This window comes from Arachis hypogaea, chromosome 9 (assembly GCF_003086295.3).
Source record: "Arachis hypogaea cultivar Tifrunner chromosome 9, arahy.Tifrunner.gnm2.J5K5, whole genome shotgun sequence".
In the NCBI taxonomy this organism is placed as follows: Eukaryota; Viridiplantae; Streptophyta; class Magnoliopsida; order Fabales; family Fabaceae; genus Arachis; species Arachis hypogaea.
Window position 1 is genome coordinate 17,004,482 of NC_092044.1, and position 26,331 is coordinate 17,030,812.

The 26,331-nt window shown below is 37.4% G+C and overlaps 5 protein-coding genes, 1 long non-coding RNA gene and 1 pseudogene across 7 annotated transcripts; 2 read left to right on the forward strand and 5 right to left on the reverse strand.

The window, feature by feature from the left end:
- Positions 1–314: 314 nt before the first annotated feature.
- Positions 315–1,634, reverse strand: LOC140175073 (uncharacterized). Its single transcript, XM_072201982.1, has one exon. It carries the CDS (start codon positions 1,632–1,634, stop codon positions 315–317), a length of 1,320 nt encoding a protein of 439 aa, XP_072058083.1.
- A 2,694-nt stretch (positions 1,635–4,328) lies between these two features.
- LOC112710545 (pentatricopeptide repeat-containing protein At1g02370, mitochondrial) lies at positions 4,329–7,225 on the reverse strand. Of its 2 annotated transcripts, XR_003811651.2 has the most exons (3): positions 6,846–7,225; positions 5,070–6,557; positions 4,329–4,939 (listed from the first exon to the last, which is right to left on the reverse strand). XR_003811651.2 is itself a non-coding variant. In XM_029288925.2 (2 exons), exons 1-2 carry the CDS (start codon positions 7,095–7,097, stop codon positions 5,358–5,360), a joined length of 1,452 nt encoding a protein of 483 aa, XP_029144758.1. In that variant the 5' UTR covers positions 7,098–7,225; the 3' UTR covers positions 4,329–5,357. The 2 variants fall into 2 exon arrangements, 1 of the variants encoding a protein (XP_029144758.1); XM_029288925.2 differs by having other exon boundaries at positions 4,329–6,557.
- Positions 7,226–11,181: 3,956 nt separating this feature from the next.
- On the reverse strand, positions 11,182–12,526 carry LOC112708954 (transcription factor TCP7-like; annotated as a pseudogene).
- On the forward strand, positions 12,280–14,917 carry LOC112710550 (signal recognition particle 14 kDa protein). Its single transcript, XM_025762815.3, has 4 exons — positions 12,280–12,527; positions 12,902–12,995; positions 13,114–13,223; positions 14,332–14,917. The coding sequence occupies exons 1-4, from the start codon at positions 12,525–12,527 to the stop codon at positions 14,485–14,487; spliced, it is 363 nt and encodes a 120-aa protein (XP_025618600.1). The 5' UTR covers positions 12,280–12,524; the 3' UTR covers positions 14,488–14,917.
- Positions 14,918–16,061: 1,144 nt separating this feature from the next.
- On the reverse strand, positions 16,062–18,193 carry LOC112710546 (uncharacterized). The gene is made up of 5 exons (XM_029288926.2): positions 17,591–18,193; positions 17,063–17,508; positions 16,894–16,956; positions 16,684–16,797; positions 16,062–16,590 (listed from the first exon to the last, which is right to left on the reverse strand). The coding sequence occupies exons 1-2, from the start codon at positions 18,156–18,158 to the stop codon at positions 17,141–17,143; spliced, it is 936 nt and encodes a 311-aa protein (XP_029144759.2). The 5' UTR covers positions 18,159–18,193; the 3' UTR covers positions 16,062–16,590; positions 16,684–16,797; positions 16,894–16,956; positions 17,063–17,140.
- Positions 18,194–20,888: 2,695 nt separating this feature from the next.
- On the reverse strand, positions 20,889–23,801 carry LOC112710548 (beta-carotene isomerase D27, chloroplastic). Its single transcript, XM_025762813.2, has 8 exons — positions 23,436–23,801; positions 23,207–23,305; positions 22,627–22,731; positions 22,100–22,199; positions 21,871–21,962; positions 21,461–21,541; positions 21,277–21,345; positions 20,889–21,186 (listed from the first exon to the last, which is right to left on the reverse strand). Exons 1-8 carry the CDS (start codon positions 23,559–23,561, stop codon positions 21,049–21,051), a joined length of 810 nt encoding a protein of 269 aa, XP_025618598.1. The 5' UTR covers positions 23,562–23,801; the 3' UTR covers positions 20,889–21,048.
- A 543-nt stretch (positions 23,802–24,344) lies between these two features.
- LOC140174947 (uncharacterized) lies at positions 24,345–24,989 on the forward strand. Its single transcript, XR_011865099.1, has 3 exons — positions 24,345–24,472; positions 24,676–24,828; positions 24,921–24,989. It is a non-coding gene; the product is annotated as an uncharacterized lncRNA (long non-coding RNA).
- Positions 24,990–26,331: the final 1,342 nt, after the last annotated feature.

Consider the following 26,331-nt stretch of genomic DNA (forward strand, 5'->3'; position numbering starts at 1 on the left):
AAAAAGTAACTCCACATCAGCTTTTGCGTCATAAACAGTAAATAGGAACTCATAGCATCTCTCTCTTCTCCATTAGGAGGAACTAACTTTAGTCCCTGTTGTGGTCCCACCTAATTAATTAATTAATTAAAATACTTGAAATTAATGTAATTAATTTTTTTAATAATATAATTTAAATATTTAAATTTAAAAATAATTCACTATTAAAAGATATTAATATTAAATAAATTTATACATAACAACAATACACAATATATAATTCGGGGTTACACAAATTTGTAAAATTACTTAATACAAAAAAACATAATTAAATTCTACAGTTGACGACAAGCATTATGAAATTGCCATATGTGTTCAATCAAGTCCTCTTTCAATTGTCTATGCTGCTGCCTATTTCGAAGTTGGGCATTTCTTTGGAGAAATTGATGGTATGGTGCAAAATCTTCTTCTCCCAGCTGAGGTTGTGATAATCCATTTTCAACATCATCATACTCTAAGCCTTGAGCAAAATTTCCTGCATAAGTGTCTCTTTCATCCTCAACAATCATATTATGCAATATAATACAAGCTCTCATTATGTTGGCAAGCTTCTTCTTTTCCCAAAAACGAGCTGGACCACGTATAATTGCAAAGCGTGCTTGCAACACTCCGAATGCTCGTTCCACATCTTTTCTTTGCCCTTCTTGGTATTGTGCAAATAACTTGCGTTTCTCCCCTTGTGGCTTTGAGATTGATTTGACAAATGTGGCCCATTCAGGATAAATACCATCTGCTAAGTAGTATCCCATTGTATAATTATTACCATTAATAGTATAATTTACCTCCGGAGCACGATCATTTAGAATGTCATCAAATACTGGAGAACGATCTAACACGTTGATATCGTTGTTTGAACCAGAAACTCCAAAGAACGCATGCCATATCCAAAGGTCTGAAGATGCTACAACCTCAAGTACAATGGTTGCAACCCCACGATAACCACTCATGTACATACCTTTCCACGCCTTTGGACAATTTTTCCATTGCCAATGCATGCAGTCAATACTACCCAACATGCCAGGGAAGCCACGACCCTCCGCCATTTGTAGCAGGCGGTGTACGTCATTTGGATTGGGTTTTCGCAAGTATTCATCCTGGAACACAGAAATGACACCTTCAACAAATTTTTCCAAGCATTCAATTGTAGTGCTCTCGCCTATGCGCACATAATCATCAACAGCATCAGCTGCTACGCCGTATGCTAACATCTGTATCGCAGCGGTACATTTCTGAAGTGGCGACAAGCCTCTTCTTCCAGTTGCATCAACCCTCTGGTGGAAATACGGATAGACGTTTGAGAGAGCGTCTACTATCCGAAGGAACACATCTCTTCTCATTCGAAATCTCCGTCGAAAAATGTCAGCATTATACACCGGTTCATCTGCAAAGTAATCTTGAAAAAGGCGATCATGTCCTGCTTCTCGATCTCTGTTGATCCATCTACGAGTAATTGGGATAGGGCTTCTATCGATATCTTCTTCTTCTGAATCTTCGAGTAAATACTCATCGATCCAATTATCTATCAGTGTGTTATCTTGCCGTCTTCTTTTGCCATACAAAGCCTCATTAAACATATCATCAAAATTTTTAGCCATATGGAGAAATGTAATTTTTAGTTCTCTGTGGAGGTGAGAAAGAAGAGTTGAAGTGGAGTTGTGGAGTCATTGATAGTTGATATTTATAAGTGGAGAAACTAGTTTTGTAACGGCTAGTTTTGCAACGGCTAGTTTTGCAACGGCTACTTTTGCAACGGCTAGTTTTCCTTAACGGCTACTTTTGCAACGGCTACTTAACGGCTAGTTTTGCAACGGTCACTTTCATGAACAATAACGGCACAATAATATTGACTAATTTAAAAACTTACATCAGAAGTAAATAAAACAAACTACATCACATAGCAGTAATACGCAATAAATAAATAAGAACATACTACATAACACTACGAATACAAGGAACCATTAAGTAAACCACTTGGCCATTATTTTCTCACATGCAATCTCATGAAGAGCTCGTCGTTTCTCACTCATTGTAGACGTGTCAGCATTAAGTATTTGCATATCCATTTCCCTTTCTTTTGCTTTTATCTCCATTTCTTTAATATACCTCTGAGTTTGTAATTCCTGTTCTTTCATTGCCGCTTGAATTTGTATCTCATTCTCTTTGATTGCCATCATCTTTGCTCTATGTTCCTTCTCCTCTTCTCTTTCTTTTTCCCTTTCCATTAGTTCCTTTTCTCTAACATTCTTAATATCTTCCATGAGAGATAATTTTTTGACAACCGATGATTTTCTTTCGCTAAAATCTTCAGACATCTGTGCTTTTCCCTTACCTCTTCGCTTGCTCTTCTTTGATCCTTGTGGGCGAACGGGAGAGTCCACACCGGGTTCGTCAGCCAACGGTGTTTCTGGGTTTGATGAAGATGAGTATGCTCCAGTTGCACTAACTTTGGTTCTCTTTGAGCCGCCACTTTGTGTAGGTAGTTGGCTTCTCCATTTTTGCTCCAACCGAAGCATGTTCCAATGCCTCTCAAAAGTGAACTTTTGACCATAATTTGTGGAATAAAGTTTATAAGCCAACTCCTTTATATCATCAGCGTTCGAACCACTCCTTATGTTTCGACTAGCTTGATCGTAGCAACCAGCAAATTGTGCAACAGCCTTGTTGATCTTATACCATCGTTTCTTACATGCAACTACCCCCCTTGTCATGTCGGTGCAAAATTCTACACAGTAGCTATGAATTCGACTCCAAAATGTTTCTCCCTTTTGATCGGTACCAACTACAGGGTCAGTTGAAACATTTAACCACGCACTGATCAACATCTCATCCTCTTCCCAATGCCAGTGTTGAATACTATCTTGCCTCCGATCTTCAATATCATCATCATTGAGGTCGATAGCATCTAATCCACGAGGGTTGCCAAAATTGGAATATTGCGAATTTGGACTAGATTGTATAGGAGTCTGAGAAGATGGGTTAGAAGAGCCACCAACACCAGATGAGTTATGTCTTGATGCACTGAATTGAGTTGGAAACGGCAAGGAAGTTGGAGTAACATTTCCGATAGAAGGGTTAAATATGGGTGAAAATGGAAAATGAGGTGTTTGTGAATTTTGATTTTGCGGTTGGAATATAGGAAACTGATTATTATAAGGAGCTTGAAAATTGAAATTAGAAAGATTTTGTGGATTTGGATTTTGAAATGTATTTGGTAGTGTCATGTTTTGATTTGGAACTTGAGTGTTTGAGGTTTGAGATTGTTGGGTATTTGGAATTTGAGGAAAGTTTTGTAAGTAATTGAAGAAAGAGTTGAGTTGGTTTGGATCCATTTTTTCGAAAAAAATAATAGTAGTAGAACTTTGATTTTGTAAACTTGGAAGAAAATGAGGAAGAGTAGTAGAGAGTGTGAGAATAGAAGTGTATCTAAGTGGTATATATAGAGTAACAAAATATTAATTTATTAATAATAACAGTAACATAGTAACGGCTAGTTTCCAACAGCTAATTTTACAACGGCTAATTTAATTTAATAATATAAATTATTAATTAAATAAAAATTTAATTATTTAATTAATTAATAATTATAATAATTAACTAATTATATAAAGTATACTATATATATATATATGAAATAACGGTTCAATACATATATATATATATATATATAAAGTTTTAAATTTTTAATTTTATTAATAAAATATTATTTTTTTTTGAGAGAGACCGAGTCCCTCTGAGCAGGGCTTCACCTGCTTTGAAATTTGTGAAGGTCCTCGTTTGATATTTGCTCCAACGGTAAAGCCTCTTTGCTCTAAGCTACCATCACAACATTGTTACTGCTGCTGTTAATTGCTTTTCTTTTCTTCCATTTCAATTATAGGAAAACTCAAAATATTGCGAGAGCCATTACTCCCTGTTTAATCTCATTCAGTAATGCTCTCAAACTCTATCAATCTTATTTTCCTCACCAGCGTACCAGCTTTCTTCCTGAATGAAAATTGTGATTCTGTTTGTTATACCCATTCTGAATGAAAATTGTGTACTCTCAATCCAGTTATTCTCTTACAGTAATTCCTTAGGCAACAGTAACCATCTTTGGAACAAAATTACAGACATAAAGGGTGTGAAACGTACTTAGAGAATGAGATAGGGACATCTCCCGAACTGTTTCCATCCCAGGAACAATTATGAACCTAATATGGAATCACCCAGAACAAAAGATTGAAAATAAAAAGCAAACACCAGTGCAGAAGTCAAAATGAAAAAAATAAAAATTAAGTGATGAATCAAAATAATGGAAATATACCGTAATTTATTTGAACCAACAGAATTCCTTATGGAATAAGCAATTTTGTAATGCATCATGGAGAAGTGGCCCATTAAATATCTGAATTTCTTTGGACCCTTCCAAGATAAAGAATAACCATCATCTGGATCAGAAATCCTCACTTTCAACTAGCCACAGCCCACAGTGATACACCAGAGATTAGAGCTTTCTTCAATCAAGCTGTTTCACTGTTAGTAAGATGCTCCTTAATCCACCCCCAATCATGATCCCTGAATTTTGTTCGGTCCCTCTCCCCCATCCCTGTCTCATCCCAATCCTATCTTTATTGATCCTGTTCCCCATCCTGGTCCAGCAAAGTGGCCTCCATTTGATAGTCAGACTTGGACTTCAACTCGTCTCTTGCTCCTCCCTTAGCAGCCGTGCTTTTGGAGTCATAATAAGATTTCTTAGATTCTTTCGGCTTATCAATGGCTTGCTTATAAATAGGGAGAAGGAACAAGAAGAAGAATACAAGACAATAATGACCTTTACATTGAGCCTTGTGAATGACTTCTTAGTTCATAAAACAGAAGAAACAGAACAAAAACCTGCCATGTGACCATGACAACTTGCAGTCTGCCAGACAATTAAGGTAACAATCCAAACCAAATACGAGTGGATTGAGACTAGGCAGAACATAACAAATAGAGTGATACTAATATGCTAAAAAACAAGGATAAGATAACAAAAATAGTTAAAAGGATACAGGCAAAGCAAAATAAAACTTGGCTGAGATTTCAGCCATAGATTGTAAGGGTGGTCTGAACGGCATCGTCTATGCCATCTTTCCTAGATGGTGAATTCTATAGCTGCTCATAATTTGGAACTCCAAAACTATGTTTGGAAGAAAATTATGAAAAGAACAAAAGGCTTTGGTCCACACCATGATTTGCAAAATGTCAACCTCAAAACTAAACCTCCTATTAATCATCAAATCATGATTCAATATATTGCATCTGCATGCTGCAGAAAGGATTGATCTTCCAGGAGGAACCTATCCAGAGTGCATGTCAGCTTGCAGGTTTGGAAGTTCATGGTTTGCTTGAGAATCTTTTTTCAACATTTGATGAGCTTCAGGAGACACTTTCGATGCTGTAATGTACGTTGTAAGCCAGGAATCATCATAATTGTAACTCTTGAAAATCCTGCATAACTCCTCAACACCATCAAGATCTGTCTCTTCATAATACTTCAGAAAGGCACCTACTAATTCTGGTGTAGGGTGCCATTTGCTTTCTGAAACCAGTGCTTCAAGGTGGCTCATGGCATTATCCAACTGACGCTTCTCCAAGAAGTAGATCATGAACGATTCGTGAATCTTAAAGAAAGGTCCTTTGCTCTTACAAGTAGCCTCTTTAAAGAGTGATTCAGCTTCTTCATACAGGTTCTGACTCAAGTAAACACTGACAGCAATACTAACCAACCTTATATCATAACCAACAGTGTTAGATTCCCAATCCTTAAAGCATTTTATTATACCCTCCGTATCATTAAGCTTCCGAAGGGCACGCATCATAGTCAAATAACTTGTGCTGGTCACTGGGGAGACCGTCTTGAGGGAGTTCCACACTCTATGAACCTCTTGTAGATTAGAAGTGCCTGCGTAGAGGTAAAGCATGAAATGATAAGCGTCCCGCATTGAGGGTTTCGCCTTTTCTTCTAGCATCTTAAGCATAGACTCGGCTTTCTCAAACTGTTTGGTCTTTACATAGATAGAAGTAAGGTTGCAATAAGTATGCCAATCAATTTTGTCATTGTTTTCTCTTTTCATCTCGTCATAGACTCTTTCAACACCATCGAGATCATTCAGATTCCCGAGGCTATTCATCCATATATGATATGTGAAATCATTCAAGGGGATCTTCCTCTGCTTCATATCTTCCACCAGCTGAGGCACCTTCTCGGGCTTACCCAGCCTTATATACAGAGTCATCAAGTTGTTGAAGGCCAGGTTAGTGACATAATGCAACTCATCCATCTTTCTAAAATGAGCCAGTGCCTTGTCTGTCATTAGTTCCTTGCAGTAACAGTTCAAAAGAGCACCATATGTAAACTTGTTCTTGGCACGCGGTGGAAGACCACTAAAGTAATTCTCAGCTGCAGCCACCCCTTTGGTCTTCGACACAAGATCTAAGTACACCGCATAATCATTCAAAGCAAAGTTAATTTTCCTCCTCTCCAACCATTCCATTATCTGCTCAGCACAAAATAAAATCCAGATACATGAAATTCTATCACTGTTTATGACATGATAGAGCTAATGACAATGTGAAATTAGCTATTACCAAGAACCAAAATGATCATTCACTACATTTTTGTCATAACACAGCCCAGTTTTCACAAAATGATATATTTTTTTCCCAGCCGTTATTCCTATATGCATATGAAAAATGATCATAATATTAACCTAAAACGAAATAAAACAAAAAGAAATGTAAAATCTTAATCCCATTCACGCTCATCGTTGAAATTGTGGATATACCTCAAGTGCGTGCTGGAATTTACGATACTTTCGGAGCTCCACGACATATCTTTCGAGCTCACGTTTGCTGATGACGTTGCCTTCCATTACGTACTGGTTCAGTATCTGAGACACGCTCCCTCCGGTCATGTTCAGCGATGATATCTTCCGATAAAGAGATTCCTTCTTCTTCGGTGGCAGAGCCTCAGTGGCAGCCGTGCACAGCCGGCGGAGCAGCCATGACCCTCCGGAAATTAGACGCTTGCAATTCATCTCGATCAATTTTTGGTCGCAACGCTGAGAGCAACCTTGTTCTGTTTAATGTTTATTATCACTCCTCTTGGGGTTTTGTTAGGGTTTATCAGAACACACAGGTACAGTCATCGTTTTGCTTTTCTTTGTTTTCTTTTTCTTTTGTAATTTTTTGAGTCACCAAAAAATAGCATCTGTTATTATTACCGAAATATTTGGTAATAAAAAAATATTAGTTAAAAGCAATAAAAATTTATCTTATTTAATATTTATTAAATGTTGTATTCGAAAATTAGAGGTTTAAGAAAGAAAGAAATCAAATTTTAAAATATTTTTTGCCACATCAGTGAATTATTACATTGCTAAAAATCAATTTAATTTTTTAATCATAAACTATGAATGAAGAATGTTTGAAATTATGAGTGTTGGACTATAATTTTAAAGACAAATTTAAGAACAAATTATTTAAATAAAATGATTGAAAATTAAATTTATTAGATTGTATTTTTTTTAAAATTGTATATTTGAAATTGTACGCATTCCGTTATTGATAGTCGCAATTTATGTTAAAATGAAGCTGGACAAAAATTATTTGAAATTGTAGCGGTTTCTAAAGAACGTATAATATATATACCAACTGTAAATTCTTCATTTGGTGTGGAGTGTTCATTTAGCTAGAGAGAGGAAATTTTTTAGAAAGGGAGGAAGTGGCTGAGAAAGAATTTAGATTTTTTGGAGTGTGCATATTTAAGTAGGAGCATAGTAGACGAACCACTTATACCGAGTCAACGGATATTACACATATCGTCAGAGCTATCATTGAAGAGGTTAGTTTGTTTTTTTTAGTATTAGAGTTTGGAATATAGAATCTAGTATTTAGAGTATACAAATTAGAATATATAATTTAATATTTCTAATTTAGTATTTAAAATTTAAGATTTAAATTTTGAAATTTATTATTTCAAATTCTAAATGTAGACTAAAAAATTAAAAAAATTGGCATATTTGTTACTTGTTCTAAAGTACATTAACATTCGTTCTATTTTTATATACAGTCATATATATTAAATATTTTAAAATGTATATATTGAATTAGGACATTTGTAGTAATTATTTAGAGTTTAGGCTTGTACGTATTAGAATTTAATTACGGTGTGGTTATTTATATCACATAATGCATCTGAGTAGGTGTATTTACAGCATTCGAAAAGCAACAAAATATGTCTATGTATGAAAGGATCATACTTTATTTGAAGAGGGTTGATTTATACCACTTGACCAGGGTGAACAACTGTTGGTTCTGGTTGAATGAGCCTATGGTATACGTATTCATTGAGAGATAGTGTCCTGAGATGCACACTTTTCACTTGCTATTTGAAGAGTGCATCATCACGCTACAAGATATGGCGTATCAACTGGGGTTGTCCGTCGATGGGAAGGCTGTTAGTGGGTGTCTCACTGATTTTGAAAATTTTATGGAAGATGACAGACCAGCTTGGAAGTGGTTTCAGGAATTATTCGGTGAATTGTCACCGCCGAATAAGGTCAAGCAGATGACAATCCACTTCACATGGTTTCACGAGAAGTTTAGGATGCTACCAGCTGATGCAAGTGAGGATACTGCTTGCATATACGCACGTGCCTATATCATGATGCTGGTTTCCACTCAACTGTTTGGCGACAAAAGTGCGAATCGGGTTGGTGGTTGCCATTTGTGGCGAAACTTGACGAGATGGGTAATTATAGTTAGGGTTCAGCCGCATTGGCATGGTTGTCTCGATGCATGTGTCGGATGGCCAACAGAAATGTCACCAGTTTGGCTGGTCTTCTTAACCAACTACCATTAGGTATCTCCAGTGCAGCCTTGAGCAGTGATTTTCATGTACCCCTATTTATACATAAAATCATTATAACCAGCAGCAGTTTATGTATATTGCACGTCCTTCAGGAACTAATACAGCCTATAACAGTTTCTATCCAACTCCATTTCAACGCAAACTGCGGCTACCAATAACAGATTACGTTCATTTTTAAATTTGCTGGTGTTTGTAACGATTTACATAGTTATAAAAAAGTTGCATACAAATATGTAGTTTCAGAAAGTTGTAATCTAATAAATTTAATTTTTAATTATTTTATTTAAGTAATTTATTCCAAATTTAAATAACTATTAATTTCAAAAACCATTTTAAAAATTAGATGTAACTCTAAAAATTACTAAGGCTTACTTACTTATTATAATTTAGTATAGTATTTTGCTAGATTGACAATAGAGAATTTGAACAACGTAAACAACGAGCTGATTTATTGGCCCACTAAAAAATAAAAAAAACAACCATTCAAATCAAGTAACAAAAAAGGCTTTTACATTACATTTTCAAATTTTAACTATCCGTCATTACTACTGATTTCAAAATTTTAAATTTTAAATTTCTAATTTTTAAAATTTTAAAATTTATTCATAATTATTTAGTTAAATAGAAATCTGAATTTTAATTGCACCATAAGTCCTTTTTTCACCGGCTAGCCTCAATCTCGCCGAACTTTTTCTCCATCAAGATCGTTTTAGAATGAAAATAATCATCCATATACCTAGCTAGTAAAATGAACATCTAGAAAATTTCATTGTATCTACATAAATTCAATCCAAATTAAATGAACATTTACTTTAAAATAGAAATAACCATTTATATACCTAATAAAATGAGCATCCACATTCAAAAAAAAAAAGAAGAGGAAGAAGATGAAGAGGAGGAGAAAGAGGAAGAGGAGGAGAACCATAGTGACGGAGGGAGCACGACGACGAGACAACAGCAGCGCTGCCCACGAATCATGAGACAGCAGTAGTGGCGCCACGTATACAACCCCAAACACATTAATAAGGGTGTCTGGTGAAACAAGGATGGTAATGAGCGGAGTTGGTGGTCAAAGGAACAACGGCGACAAGAACTCGGAGGCGACGATGGTGTCCGGATAGAAAGAGATCAACGCTGGTGAGGGAGCTGGTGGGATGAATAACGGCGGCGCTGAAAAAGGTTTAGAGAAAAGTTGGTACGGCAGAAAGGAGGAACGGCGATGTTCTTTTGCGTCTCCGACAACGACGATGAGTAATGGTCATGGATGTGAGAGAAACTGATGCGGATGTCAAAAACGTAATTATGGTGGAATTAGGAATAACCGTAAGTAGCGTAAACATGTTTAGGTGATAATCCTAATTTTTTAAATTTCAAAATTCATTAATAATTATTTAATTGATTAGAAATCTAAATTTTAATTCTTTTAAATAGTTATTTACGTTGTTCAATGTATGTATTATTTTGTTTTAGAGTAAAGGACAAATCCGTCCCTGGCCTTTTTTTTGCAGACATTTTCGTCCCCGAGGATTAGAAAATACTTTAATGTCCCTGACCCCCCGAAAAACTGGACATATTTATCCCTCCGTTAGAGTCGCTCCGTTTGTCCTGACGGAAAACGGTGACGTGGCTCCCGTGGCGCTGACCTGGCCGTTACGGACGTTGGATGGGCTTTTGAAAAGAGGACATATTAGTCCCCAGGGACCAAAACATCGCCGTTTCTCCCCCACCCCAATCTATGAAATCCCTCAGAAAACACTGGTCTTTCACTCACACTATAGTGACCTCAGAAAACAACATCATGATGAACAAGAACATATCATTAACAAGAACAATACATGAATTCTTTCACAAAACCCATATCATTAACAAGCACAACACATGTGAAAGTGAAAGAAATAGAGAGATTGAGAGAGAGGATAGCATCGACTACTCACCACACCACTCACCATCCATCAAGCTGTGCCAAAACCCATATGATTAACAAGAACAACACATGAATTCTTTCACAGGAATTGGAATGTAGTGTGGTGTGTTGTGTTGAGTTGTGTACTCCAACAAATTGGGAGCAAAGTTGAGTTGAGCTTGACCACCATTAACACTAAATCTACTACTAATTGCACTTGAGCTAGCTGCAACAACAATTAAACTTGTACACTCCATTAGGATTTAGGACATGATGGATGAAAGTAAGTGAAAAACTCAAAAACCAAGCAACCAATAATGCAATTCCATTATCATTACAAAGCTTATTAGTCTCTCCAACTTGGAGAACTTTGCTTTCTTTTAATCACAACCAACATTATGAATTTCCAAGCTGCATTTGCACTTGCACACATCAAACACTGATAATCAAGGTCCTGAAAACCGCTTCCATCCTCAATCTGCAGCAATTCATCATCATCATAATAAATAACTTAAAACAAATCCTAATTGAATTCATGGACTTCTTCACTCAAAAAACTAAAAACAAAAGAGCCCTAAACCTAAAATTTTCTGGGCCCTCCCAACTTAGAAGCCAGCAAATTCAGATGTCCAGGAAGGTAATTTCTCAGCCTCGCTGCCGAAGCTTCTCCCATGGCTTGTTGCTGCTGCTGATGCCGATGGTGAACGAACAAAGAAGCTTGTTGCTATTGAGACACCGACACCGCCGCCGATTGCACAACCATCTCCAACGGAGGAGCAGCCGCTGTGAAACTCCAAATTTGACCAAAATCGGGCCTGGCCGGGAGGGCCTAGAGCCCCGCGGGAGCTCCGGGGCCCACTAAGGACCCACGACGGGCCCCACGGAGACGCCGTCGTCCTTAGCGAAACCGTCGTCATCGGTGCGTATGCGCTTGCCGAGTATGAAGGGAGTGTGAGCCAGCAAGGGCTTGTGGTTGAGCGAAGATGCTGTTGAGGTTGAGGAAGGAGAAGAGAGAGAGTCAGCACCGCCGCGTACGGAGACGGAAACGAAGGAGAAGCTGGCGGGAGTGGTTCTGGTTCTGGTAGCGGCGATGATTGAGGGCTTGGCCTGGCGGAGGAGCCACTCGATGGTCTAGTCGTCGGATTTGAGGCCGAACTCCGTCGGATGCCATGAGTCAGAATGCTCAATTTCTTCCTTCATCTGCTTCACCTTCACACTGCATTTGAAGGATTAGGGCTCACTGGATTTCATAGATTAGGGGTGAGGGAGAAACGGCAACGTTTTGGTTCCTGGAGACTAATACATCCTCTTTTCAAAAGCTCATCCCACGTGGCAGTCCGTAACGGCCAGGTTAGCGCCACTGGAGCCACGTCACCGTTTTCCGTCAGGACAAACGGAACGACTCTAACGGAAAGGTAAATATGTCCATTTTTTCAGAAAATCAGGGACATTAAAATATTTTCCAATCCTTGAAGACGAAAATGTCCGTAAAAAAAAAAATCAGGAATGGATTTGTCTTTTTACTCTTTGTTTTATTATTTTTATGCTTGCTTGTCTTTGAGCTAATTGACTAGTCGTCGTTCTTCTCATCCCTTAAACTGGAGAGCCTTATACGCGACTACTGCATGTTCAGCTCCCACATCAGAAGCTCTCACCTGCACTGCATTCTGCAACCCTAAGCCATCAACCATGGTAACCTACTCTCTCTCTCTCTCTCTCTCTCTCCGGTGAATTCCAGTCTACAAGTTAGTTTCGTATTTCAAACTAGTTTCAGATCGTCTCACAAATACAATTGATCCCTTAACCATTCCCATTCCCTATAACACACAATTCATCATCTACTTTGACTAATCCTGTAATTTTGGTTACGATTCACCATGAAAACCGATTCTGTTTTTTTTTTTCTCCTTCATTTTTTGTTATCGTTATTATTTAAAAAAAATAAATGCGGAGTATGCTGGAAAAATCGGCATGTTATCTTGATGAATATGCAATATTTTGCAAGAATTAACATCTTTTATTTTGAAGTCTAACCCTTGCTATTTTGAATTTTTTTTTTTTACTAGGTTCTTCTACAGCTAGATCCGTTTCTCAATGAACTCACCACCATGTTCGAGCGCAGCACCGAGACGGGCTCTGTTTGGGTTACACTTAAACGATGTGTGTATGTGTGTGTTAGTGTTGGCTTCTTGGTTGATCAAATGTTTTTGGTTTTATATTTCTGCAAACCGAATTTAGTTCATTATGCCTCCTTTTCATGTTCTTGGTGTGCCTTTAGCATCCTTGAAGTCTAAAGCCGTGAGGAATAAAATGGCCGCAGCTGGTGAAGCGATTGACTATAAATGCCTTATTCGTGCCACCAATGGGAAGAAGACAATTTCTACATCCGTACGTATCTCTTGTATATTCTGAACTCGTCATTTTGGTTTCTCAGTCTGCTTTCAGAACCTTCATGCTTGGTGATGCAAGTTTCAAGTACTGTAAACTTAGATTATCCTTTGAGTAGTTGTAGGCATAAAACTCCTCTAATCCCCTGGCATGTTATTCTTCGATCCCATTCATAATGATTTAGTGCTCTTGGTTAGAGTAGATTAATCACCAAAAAGATATAAAGTGAAAGAGAGAATGACATAGAAGTAGAATCTCAAACTAATTCTCAATAAAGAAAAAGTAGAGATCACAAAATCGATCTAAACAATTCAATTGTATATTTTTTTTGCAACTTATGTGAAACCATTCTGTATGATTTGTTCTGAATATGCCAAAGACCTCCTTTCAGTCTTCATTGTATTTCTTTTAAAGATGACCTGGTCTTTGTTTTTCTATTGGACTGGGAAAATGAACCGGAGATGTGCTTATGGTGGAACAGCTTCTTAGCTGTGAAACTTGTTTTATTTATTGCATTATTTCTTGCTTGTGTGGAATGTTTTTCTGTTTGAGTTTTAGATTGCAAAACATTTTTCTTCTATTGTTAGCCTTTTTTTTTCTTATTTCGAATGTTGTTCTTTCATGCTATCTTATTGCCATTATTGGCACTTCACTTAAATGAATTACCTCACGACCTCAGCCCTCAGAAGAGTTTCCATGTGGTAGATGTCCAGAGGAATGAATTTGGTGGGTAATTGATGGAGTTCTTTGATGCAAGTATTCAGATTTATTAATGAGAAACACGTTGCTCTGTAAAAATTCAATGACTGAGTTTCATACACTCTGGGAATACTGTCTAATAGCAGTTCAAATATTTAGATCGAAGCATGGATGACGAGTTGATGACCATGACAACATGATCTGTGAGAATAGCATTAGAACCAAAACAGGAGTATAAATCTAAGTGATGATGAGTTGCATTTAGAAGTCTAACTTCTTGATAAACATCTTTGAAGTTGATGTCACTTAGTAGTTATCTTTTCTTCATCTTTTTTATATCAACTTTTTAATTTGCATATATGTTGTTTCCACTTCTGATATTCCAAATTTCGGGTAATTAATTGGAAAGGTTGGAACAAAGGATCATCAGCGCTTTCAAGCTTCTTATGCAACTATATTAAAGGCCCACATGACTGCATTGAAGAAGAGAGAAAGGAAGGACAAGAAGAAATCTGCGGAGGCTGATAAGAGAGAAGGCACTTCAAAGAGACCTAAGAAATCTTAAAGTAACATCCTTTGCTGCTTGAGCTTCTATACAAACAACATTTTCTGCTGACTTTATTTTTATCTGAAGGATGCTATGCCCCTCAGTCCTTTTGTTTTGGTCATGGGCAAAGTGAGGAGTGAAGGGAAAGAGGAATACATTCTAAAGCAATTTTGGGGTCTAAAGCATGCGATTTGTTACATATATATTTTTTCTTGAGACTGATGTTCCTTCGGGTGGCAATAGATTAGAATCTTCCGTCAATTCCCTTGGAGATCATAATTTTTTTTTGGTTAGATCCTTGGAGATTATAAATTGAATTTGTAGGATATATTCCTTTTTTTCATTATATTGCATGTTTTTAACTTGTTCAGAGTTAATGTCACTTGAACTCATTGAATCATGATTGGGTTTAGAAAATCGGAAATGAGGTTGAGGTTGCTGCATCAAAGGTATGAGACTTGTCCATCATATTTGATTTTTTCGCCATTATTGGAAGCATTTGTTTTAGATTTCAAAATGATTGAACGCCACATATTGATAAATTGTGATACATGTGCGGACGTAAATAATTGAGTAAATACCCTTTCCGGCCCCTGTCCATTTTGAAAATTGACTACCCGCCCCCTATCCTTTATAAATTATCAAATCGGCCCTTATCCATTTACTCCGTGATACCAATTAGCCCTTGAGTTGGTTTCTCCGTTCAAAGTCGACGGAAAACGCTGAGGTGTAACGTGCTATCCGTGACGTGGCTTTGGATCATCAAACGTGGATTGCTCTGTAAGCATGTGGACAAATAAGCCTCTGCAGACTCAGCAAAACGACGTTGTTTTAAAAAGAAGTCTCTTTGCTCGTTTAGGGCGAAATCTCAGTCTCCCCATTCCTGAACCCTAACACTAGTGACTGAAGCATGAGCGATCCTGGGCAATCTTCAACCTGTAACACACGCCGTGTCTGGAGGAAGAATTTGGTGGGTTCGAGTAGCAATGCAAGTGAAGGCAAGAAGGCCAAGTTCCAGCACCCTAAATGCAAGTGTGACACCTATGCAGTCATGCAACAGTCTGGGACAGCGAAGAACCCAGACAGAATTTTCCTGGGTTGTTCCAACTATGGCGTAAGTGTGCACCCATCTTCAGTTTATGTAATCAACTTCCCACTTGTTTAACAAGTTGTATTCACTATAATGGCAATTGCAGATGGAGCAACGTCACTGCAACTTTTTTGTTTGGCTGGACGAGGTGATTGCTAAACGTTCTGGCAATGAAGATGACAATGACATTCAAGGAAGACTGATGTTGATGGAGAAAAAGTTGGAGCAATTGGAATTCAAGATTGAAGATGAATATGAAGCAAAATAAAAAAATGTAGTAATAACCATAGTGTGTTTGTTATGCTGGCAATGTTAATTGTGTTAACAGCAGTTGTGTTTGTAGTGTTTTAGGGTATATTGTGTTGCTTCAAGTGATGCATGGATATCTGTTGAGATTTGTGTTAATTTGCTCTGTAATTGTAGATTCCAAATGAAATGAATGTGAATTTTTCTTTGTTATAATGTAAAGACTGAACCCAAGATAACTCTGCACAATTCTGTATAAGGTAAAAGCATAATGTTTATATTCATACTGCTAAGCACAAAGGCATTTACATAGTGAGCCAATATCATCAGTAAAGGTCTGACTTCACAAAACAGAGAACATGTTCCATATTGTTTAGTGTATTACTTCTAATAACTTGACAACCAAAAAATTTTACACCAAAATATTCATAACTATAACTAGGATTATGTCATTTCTGAATTCTTGGTGGCCTAAACCCATATGTTGGCTTGAATTTGTGGGGTGCATTTAGGCCTGGTGTGGGGATAAACATGAAGGGAGTTGTGGCAGTCCCTGAGTAAGTTGCTCCTTCAGGTGGAAGTTGTTGCTGAGTTGATGGTTGTGAGTTTGGGGTTGTTGCTTGCTGTAGAGGTGGCTGAACTGTTGGGGCTGTGGCCTGCTGTTGAGAGTGGTGCATTGTAGGTGCTGGAGGTCTAGTTATAGCTTGCTTGGGCCTGAAATTTGGCCCCTGGGAGAGTGCAGTTGGGGTAGCAGGGTTTGAGGGCTCAGTATTGGAGTCCACACCCTAAACCACAGGGAAACAACTCAGTTTATTATAAATGCTGTTGGGCCAATTAATTTTATAGTTAAAGAGCATGAATATGTAAAATAACATTACCTCTACTGGTGGTTGGGCAGGGTGTGAAGATTGAGTGTCAACCCTTGTCTCTTGTTAGACTGAGTGAGTGTTAGAGGTCTTAGGGGTTTTTTTCTTTTGCCTTTTTGCTTTACCCTGTGAAAGACATATGAGAAGCAAAGTAAGCACAACCATGATAGAACAAAAAAATGCTTAAGCTAAGGGGAACATTAAGTTCAGACAAAAAACTACCACTAGATCAATAGATGGGGCAGTAACATTTTGGGGAACATTGCTTCCAACTCCTTCCCCGACCTATGCAAATCAAAAAATAACAGTCTCATCTACTATACTTTTCAATTGAATAGAGGAAATAACAACTACTACAATGGAAAAGAAAAATATGTAGAAGGCCTCTTACCTGTGCTTCCTGCTGATCTGGAGGTGACTGTGATGATTGGTTTCCAGTTTGTTGTTGCTTTGCCTTCTTTCGTTTTGGCTACCAATTCGGATTTGCAGGAGCTCCTTTGCAAGTCATGTGGTAGTGTCCCTTTTGCCCACATTTACTGCACGTGACTTGGAATGACTTCCTCACCTTGTGACCTTGCTGCTGCATTTGTGACTCAGCCACCACATCAACAGCCCTTTTTTTGGTTGGTCTCCCTGGGGGTCTCCTAATGATTGGTGCCTCTGGACGCAGCCTGTTTGTTTCTTCCCAAAACTCCTCAGAATTCACTGGTTTAATGGAGTCCCCATAAGTAGCCCGAACAGCATCCATTGTAAGCCATTTATGTGCAAAATCCTCTGGTTTCAGCCCTTGTTTCCTTAACCTTGAGATAGCAGATACTGCATGCTTGCAAGGCAACCCTAGTAGGATAGATACAGAAATGACATTTACTCACTCAAACTTTACTTAAATAATTGCCAAGAAATGAGTTGATGATTATACCTGTTAGTTGCCAAACGTTGCAGGCACATGTATGTCTTTGTAAATTGACAGCCACTCTGGTCTGGTACCTCTGAACTTCAAATAATACCCTTGCCTCATCTCCAGCCCACTCTGCTGTCCACTTATTGCTCTCAGGAATGATGTACTCATCCAGCCTTAGTTGTTGAACTGGAGCCAATTTACCCTTGCATTTGCTTATTCTGTGCTTGTGCCCTGCCATCTTTCGCATTATGTAACTTCGAAGCTCCTCGCACATAGTTAAAATCGGTTTCTCTCTATACTCCACGATCTTGGCATTCCAAACTTCGCACATGTTATTGGTGATGTTGTCACACTTCGGGCCATGGCTAAAGTAAGCCTTTGTCCATGAACCAGGATCAAACTTCTGTAGATACTCCCAAGCAGCTGTGTTCACCTTCTTCACAAGTTCCATTGAGTCTTTGAATTCCCTCATTGTTGTGCTCTTAGCAGCCTTCCAAACCAGCCCTTTTGTGTGCTTGTCCTTAAAGTGCTTGATGAAATTTTTCCATATATGTAAGACACAATTCCTATGATGGGCTTGTGGCATTACCTCATGCAATGCCTTAGCCAAACCCTGCAATAACAGTTCATAAGAACAGTTGAATTAATTTATAAACACAGAACACAAACCATATAATAAAAAGAAAATACAAAAAAAGAAGGAATATAACCTTCTGCTGGTCAGACATGAAGTTCCACCCATTGGCAGCCACAGAACCAAGATCATCATGCAGGATTGAAAGAAACCATTTCCAAGAATCAGTGTTCTCAGCTTCAACTACAGCAAAAGCTATAACAAAGAAACTATTATTGGCATCCTGCCCCACAGCTGACAACAGATGACCTCCGAAGTACCCTTTTAAGAAGCATCCGTCCAATCCAATCAGAGGGCGACAGCCCGCCTTGAAGTCTTTCTTGCAAGCATCCAGTGAAATGTACAACCTATTGAAGAGTGGACGACCCTCCGGTTGAGGAATGACATCAACCATACCAGTGGATCCAGGATTGCTTTTGTGAATTTCATTTAAGTAGTCATGCAGCTTTCCATATTGTTCTCGCTCCTTTCCAATTACTTGCTCTCTAGCAGCTTTCAAGGCTCTGTATATCATCCTATAATTTATATGGACATTATAGTCCTGCTTCATGTGCTCTAGTGCCTCTTTCGGAGTCATCAGAGGTTGAGTTACCAACCTTTTTACCAGCTTACTTGTCACCCAAGATCTATCAGCCATGTTGCTGCTCAAATTCCTACCACAGTTATGCTCTCCAATGAATGTCTTGATTTGAAAACTGAGACTCTGACTATTATGAGAGCAAAACACCAGCCATGGACAACCCTCCTCAGCACACCTTGCTCTAATCCTCTTTGGCTCATTCTTCAAATACATAAGCTCTTTTCCCTCATATACAAAGTAATCTTTAAGTGCTTGCTTGAACATTGCCATGGTCTCAAAGTGTTGTCCAACCTGAAACTGAACTTCACCATACTCTGCATCCTCATTAAAATCAGGATATCTTGCCTTATGCTCCTCATCTGAGTCAGAAATTGGGGAGTTAAATGCCTCAGACTCATATTTATATGGCTTTTCCAGGTCTGAGTCCAACTCCTCAGCCACTGGATCTGAATTGGGCTTATCCCTTGCCTCATCATTTGGGTCAACATCACCTGGCCCATTACCTTGATCTCCACTAGGCCCACTGTTTGGCTCATTGTCTGTTTCTTGTTGGGATAGAACATGTTTTCTTTTTCTTCCAACATACCTCTTAGCCTTTTTCTTCTTAGTCCTAGGAGACATGTCCTTATCACCAAAAATACCAGGTGGCACATTCTTCTTCTTCTTAGGTGTCTGTTGTCTAACACAACTCTTCTTCCTAGCACCCTTTTGTCCAGCATCCATTGCCTTTTTCATCCTCACACTAGGCTGCTTCTTCCTCACACTCTTCCTCTGTACATTTACTTCCTCATCACTACTACTACTATCAGATTCTAATCCAGTTGGAGGGGGTTTGTAGGGTTCGTCTTCGGTTGTTTCATATCCGTCATTGGAAGAAGGTGAATCTACCTCAACAACATCAGGGCCATATACTGGTTGACTAACATCATGCTCAAAGTAAATAACCAACAAATCCGACTCCACATTCTCCATCTTTTTATCACACATTTCATTGATTTCCTTATCCCCTTTCAGAACATGCAACCCAGACTCTAAATCAAGGAAACTGCCATCATACCAATACATCTGTTTGTAACTTGTATACCCCAAACCCTTGAACATTTCCTCCAAATCCTTGAAATTAACATAATCTATGTCTAACGGAGGAAATGTCTCAACACTTCCGTCGCGGTAGAACAATGCACCATCTTCATCCCTTTCAAACGAACCCCCATGATGAAAAACAGGGACTATTTCATATGACATCTATTAGAACAACAATGTGCAATAATTAAAAATTAATTAACAACTTCCATCACGCCTCATTTTAACATTTTAGAACATGCATGGGGTGATCACTAATCTAAATCATCATTAACAGTAACCAAGTTCAGAAAAAAAAAATGGAGCAACACAAGCTAACGAAGCTTCAAGACTCAGATAGCGACACTAACCTTAGTAGCGCCGTCAGTTCCTCCGTCTGCAGCACCGTCAACCCCTCCCTGTTGGAAGTCTCTGTCAGCTTGCTTGGAGGGAGACGTTTCGGTCTCTTAGGGTTTCATCGTAATTTTCAGGATGGAACGAGGGTGATGTATGGTGATTGGGGTGTGCACAAGGGGGAGAATGAGATTTCACCCCAAACGAGCAAAATGATGCCAAGCAAAACGACGTCGTTTTGCTGAGTCTGCAGGGGCTTATTTGTCCACATGCTTACAGAGCAATCCACGTTTGATGATCCAAAGCCACGTCACGGATAGCACGTTACACCACAGCGTTTTCCGTCGACTTTGAACGGAGAAACCAACTCAAGGGCTAATTGGTATCACGGAGTAAATGGATAAGGGCCGATTTGATAATTTATAAAGGATAGGGGGCGGGTAGTCAACTTTCAAAATGGATAGGGGCCGGAAAGGGTATTTACTCTAAATAATTTAGGTATAGGCGATTTATGCTATCAAGGTTTCATACTTTAGTTGTTGAGCAATTGAGACATACAAACTATGACAGTTCGACTTATATGAGATAAAATATTTTTACTCGGTCTCTGTGTTTTAACTTGTTTTTCTTAAATGTAAAAAGCGTTTGGCCAAGATTACTTGTTAAAAATACACACACAAAAAAAATGTTTCTTAAATTTTGTATATATACTTAAAAAGTAATTTACAACTATGAAGCAAGAATATCCATAACCTCAGTTCCTTGCTCAAAGACAAGTTGGGGCAATAATGTGCATGGTATTTTGAAGCCATGTACATCAATGCTCTGAAAGCCCCTGACCAGAAGTTATGTCTTCGGGCACGTAGTTACATCTATATTTCGGGCAACTGTTCTTCGTTTTGCTGCATTCGGACATATTTCCAAGCAAGGTTCCTTCAAGACACTATCGTCCTCATGCGGTGGGGCAAGAACTCCGAATTTGAACTGCAAATTTATTTGGACTTGGTAAGAAATTTATGATGGGAAGGTTTATCTCATAAAATGGAGATCCAGAAGAGATTATACAATACTTACCTGACAGCTGTAATCAGCAAAATTGGGTTCCATAAGTAATGGAACTCCCATATGATCCTTGAAGAACGTCTAGATCAAAAAAGGACTCAGACTAAATCATTGAAATAGTGCGGCATAATAATTCTATCTCGAAAGATTAATGTGAAAAACAAAATGTGGGTGAGAATGTTCAAGTATCACTAACCTGAGTTGGAAACTTACAAGTGTTGATACAAATACCAACACACTTGCTTTCCTCCAAGTACTTACATCTCTCCACAAACACCTTCAAGATTTTGAAAATGCATCACTTATACAACACATCTAAGATTACAAAGAGTATTGCTTCAAGTTTACAAAACTCAAAGGTGGCTGATTCGGTAACTTTCTTATGACAGAATAGAGACACAACTATTTCTAGAAAACAAAGTGATACAAAACGAAATAAAATATCTTTTTACCAGAGACAAAATTTGCTAATTTTTTATTTACCAAAACACAAGGAGAGTTGGGACAAAGATATTTTGTCTCTGCCAGTGTCTATGTATTTCTGTCCAAGAAACTTACCAAGCACAGCCAGAGAGATCAAGCACAGGCAAAAGTATAGGTAATCACCCCACTACTACATAAGGTTCCATCCCGTAGCTCCACGGAATTGACTTTGCATGGGCCCATGAGCCATTGACAAGTCAGTGCGGTGACCCTTGCTTCAAACCCAAAACATTTTAGGATATCTAACCAAGTTTCTTAGCCTATTATGTTCAGGGGAAGATCAGGCATGAATAAAGAATGGAAGGTGATTCATATGGGAAAAAAAAATGAGTTGGTATCTGATCAGACTCACCAACCATCATAGCAGCAATTTTGCCCCTTCCCAAAGGAGCTATAAAGATTTTATAGAGCTCCAAAAGGAATGGAGGGAACAGAGCCCTCAATACTCGTACCTGTCACAAGTCACAAGTCACAAAAGCTAGCCAGCGGACATGACAATCTAGAATTTATAAGAACATAGATTTGCGTGAAATAGTATAAATTTGACAACCTATGTTATGCATATAAACATAAGGATTAATGTCTTATAAGGCACTTGCCAAACCTTTTTGGTAAAAACAGTAGTAGAATTTTATTCTTACAAGTTATAATCTTGGGCAATGGAAATCATTATCTTGGAAATGATAAATTCTTATTTGGTCAGTTTATAATATAAAATAATTTTAAAAAATTGCACCCAAACCTTTTATTGCGCATTAGGAAGACTTCCAATTAGGAAAGAGATGAATGCTTAGGTTAATTCCAAAAGGATGACTGCTGGACAACATTGAAAAAAAAAACAAACAAACAAACAAAAACAAAAACAAAAACAGAAAGTACCGCTGCTTCTATGGTATCAGAATTTGTTTTGCCCTTCATCATTAGACGGTTCACAACTTCGATAAGCCCATCATATCCAGGTCTCTGTGAGTCCCATCCTACCTCCTGTTACAATCGGTACAAAACAGTTTACCACGTATAAATCTATGATGCAACAATTAAAAAAAAAAACGAATTTTCAGGTAATATCCAATTTGGTTTCTGAAATTCTCTGAATTTACAAATTGTAAATCTCTAAACATCTCTAATTCAACTGTAGTTATCAGTTATCACAGTAAGGTAAGGTAACATGATTAAAACTTCAGTGTAATTAAATAAGTGTCCTAAATCAATTAGGACTTAACGCTGGCACTTAACTTATTATGCATTACCTCAACCAATGTCACTAATTAACAAAATTTAATTTTGATGCACCGTAAAATAGTATTATACATGTATTTAATTATATAATATCTCATTAGTAAAAATAACTATCTTTTATATTGATCGCATAAATAATCATAAAAAAGAAGGAATGTGGTTGTAAAATGCTTTACGGGTATCAAAAGTAAACTCAAATGAGAAAAAAAATGTTCATTACCTGTACCAATTTGTTGCGGAATAAATTGAGGAAAAAATCATCAAACACTCCGGGCTTGTATTCAGATTTTAGAACAGCAGTTTTAGCTTGTTCTTGTACCTGAATTCAATTCAATTAATTCACATTCTTAGGTTACCGTGCACTGCACAGAGGCTCCGTAAAACATAGATTTCCAAAGCGAATTGGGAGCAAGAGAAGAAAAGTGAAAAAATTAAAGGAAGATGCGCACCGTTTTGGACGAAGAAGAGCAAGAAACGCAAAACGGATTGTTCCGAAGAGGCTTCTGCTTAGGTTCGTGGAAAGAAGTTGTAAACCCCGTTGGGGCACGAGCACCAACAAGGCCTAACGCTTTCATTTCTCTGCAAGACTTACGTAACAACTGTCTAAACTGAATTTAACACTACTTTTTTTTTAGTTTATCAGTTTATGGTGATGGGGTGTAAAGCAACTGGGTAAGTGGGCACCGGCGGAGGATGTAGGTTTATTGGTTTCGCTTAAAAAGGAAAATTTCTTACAATTTTTTCAAAAAAAATTTCGCTAGTTGTATTTATAAAATAGGCCACGGATTTGTTGTGGGAGTAAGGTTATCCAACATAAAAATATTTATACATTAGATCTCGTGTTTTTATTTTTGAAAAAATCAATAATTAAAATTTGTCTCTTTATTTTTTACTTTTTATATATTTTCTTTTTTGTTTAATCAAAATTTTTGAGAAATGAATTAATTACTTCTGTGAAGGTTTATTATTCATTCTTTATCCTTTTTCAGATGAGACAATCCTTTTTAGCATTTTTCTTCCTCTTTCTCTTTTTATATATTGCCGCTTTGTTCTTTTTCCTCACTGCTAATTTCGGTTCGGTTCTTCTCTTGCACTTTTGTCCTTGCGAACTAATCTTTTTAAGGTACAGTTCCCACTTTTCTTAGGTACTTAACATATTGTCATAATTTACTTCTTCTTGTTACTCTTTTTCAATAGACAACCTTTACTCCACACTACATTTGTTATGCTTTTTCTTAATCTGCATTTTATTTGTGTATATTAATCATATTCTGATATTTGCAAAGCTTAAAAAGAACAAAAAAAGGTTAAATTAATTTAAGTTTCGGGTTTGAAATTCCTCAGGGAAGAGAGGAAATTCCTAATAAACAACTCAGTCTTACAAATGTCATTTTCATGCAGAGTATTGCACATTATGCAAAAGGATGCTTAGGAAGATCCTGTAATATTTTCCGATACCCTACATGCAAGGAGACTAGTTAATCAGGTTCTATGCCATCCTTTTGGTGTTACTTGGTGCATAAATGCAATCTCGTATTTTTTGAAAGAATAAGTTATAATTTCATTTGGAATCTTAGGTTCTTAAGGCATTTGAAAATAAATTTTCTAATTAGCAATTATGGTTTGTTTATTTATTGTTTTTTGTTCTCGTGTAGAAGCTGATTTTGATCTGATCTTGTATACTGTTAGGTGGATAGAAAATTGGTTAAGCAGACAATGATGACATCAGTATATGGTGTCACGTACATTGGTGCGCGGGAGCAGATAAAGAGGAGGTTGAAAGAAAGAGAATCCGATTTAGATGATGACGAACTCTTTGGTGCTTCTTGTTATGCTGCAAAGGTGAGAGTGTGAAAATAACTCTGTATTATAGATATATATATTATCCTTGTAGCATAACATGTATTGCTTGTTTAATCTCATTTCCTTCTCAGGTCACCTTAACTGCCTTGGAGGAGATGTTTCAAGGTGCACGGAATATTATGAAATGGTTTTATGACTATGCAAAAGTATGTTACAATCTTTCTTCTACCTACATGTGTGATGCACATATTCTTATTCTTGTTTCGTCCTTTTGTTGTCGTCGTTGTATTAGTAACAAAATTGGTATGACAATGACCTTGAATAGGTAATTGCATCTGAAAATCAGCCAGTCCACTGGACAACTCTTTTGGACTTCCTGTTGTGCAACCTTACCGGAAACTTGGAAGGCATATTGTAAGTATAGTAGAATTTTCATGAAATATATTTCTCAGGATATGTTTGGATGGAGGATTATCATTTTATTCTTTCAATTTTTAAAAAAGAACTTCAAAATATTGTTTACTTTAAACCTCAATTCGTCATCCTTTCCAAAATCCTCCATGCCAAATATACCCTCAAATTCTGAGTTTATGGCTTTATATAGGTTAATGCTATTATTATGTGATGGGTTACAGGTCAAAACTTCACTTCAGATGTTGACATCGCAATGAGAAACAGATAAGGTAAGCTTAACATCATGTATAGATATTTGGATCATTTACTTCGGAGGAAATTAGATTTTATCTATTAACTATTTTATGCTTTGCCCAAGGCATCCCTATTGATTATAATTTATAAGAAGTTATGATATGAAAATAACACCAAGATTCAAAACATAGGGAAGCTAAATAACATTGAAACTATTCAGAAATTTGTACTCCTTCAATGACCTAAATAACAGCTTAGGATTTAAATTTTTAACAATAATATGAAATTGTTTTGTTCTATAAATGTTCTAGGTCATGGCAAAGAGGCAGAGGACAGCATTTTCCTCAAATTTTGTTCACTCACTTGATGGTACTCATATGATGATGGCTGTGGTGGCCTGCAAAAAAGAAGGCTTGAATTTTGCAGGTTTTTGCTAGTTAGGTTCTTCTCATTCAGATTTGATTTATAACGATTAAAATGCTTACAAGGAGTGATTTCTGTTCATACATTTAAGGGTTTGATGAGCGGATAATTTATACGCTTTTTGGCATTATTTTTAGTCTGTTTTTAGTATGTTTTAGTTAGTTTTTAGTATATTTTTATTAGTTTTTAGTTAAAATTCACTTTTCTGAACTTTACTATGAGTTTGTGTATTTTTCTGTGATTTCAGGTATTTTCTGGCTGAAATTGAGGGACCTGAGCAAAAATCTGATTTAGAGGCTGAAAAGGACTGCAGATGCTGTTGGATTCTGACCTCCCTGCACTCGAAGTGGATTTTTTGGAGCTACAGAAGCCCAATTGGCGCGCTCTCAACGGCGTTGGAAAGTAGACATCCTGGGCTTTCCAGCAATGTATAATAGTCCATACTTTGCCCAAGATTTGATGGCCCAAACC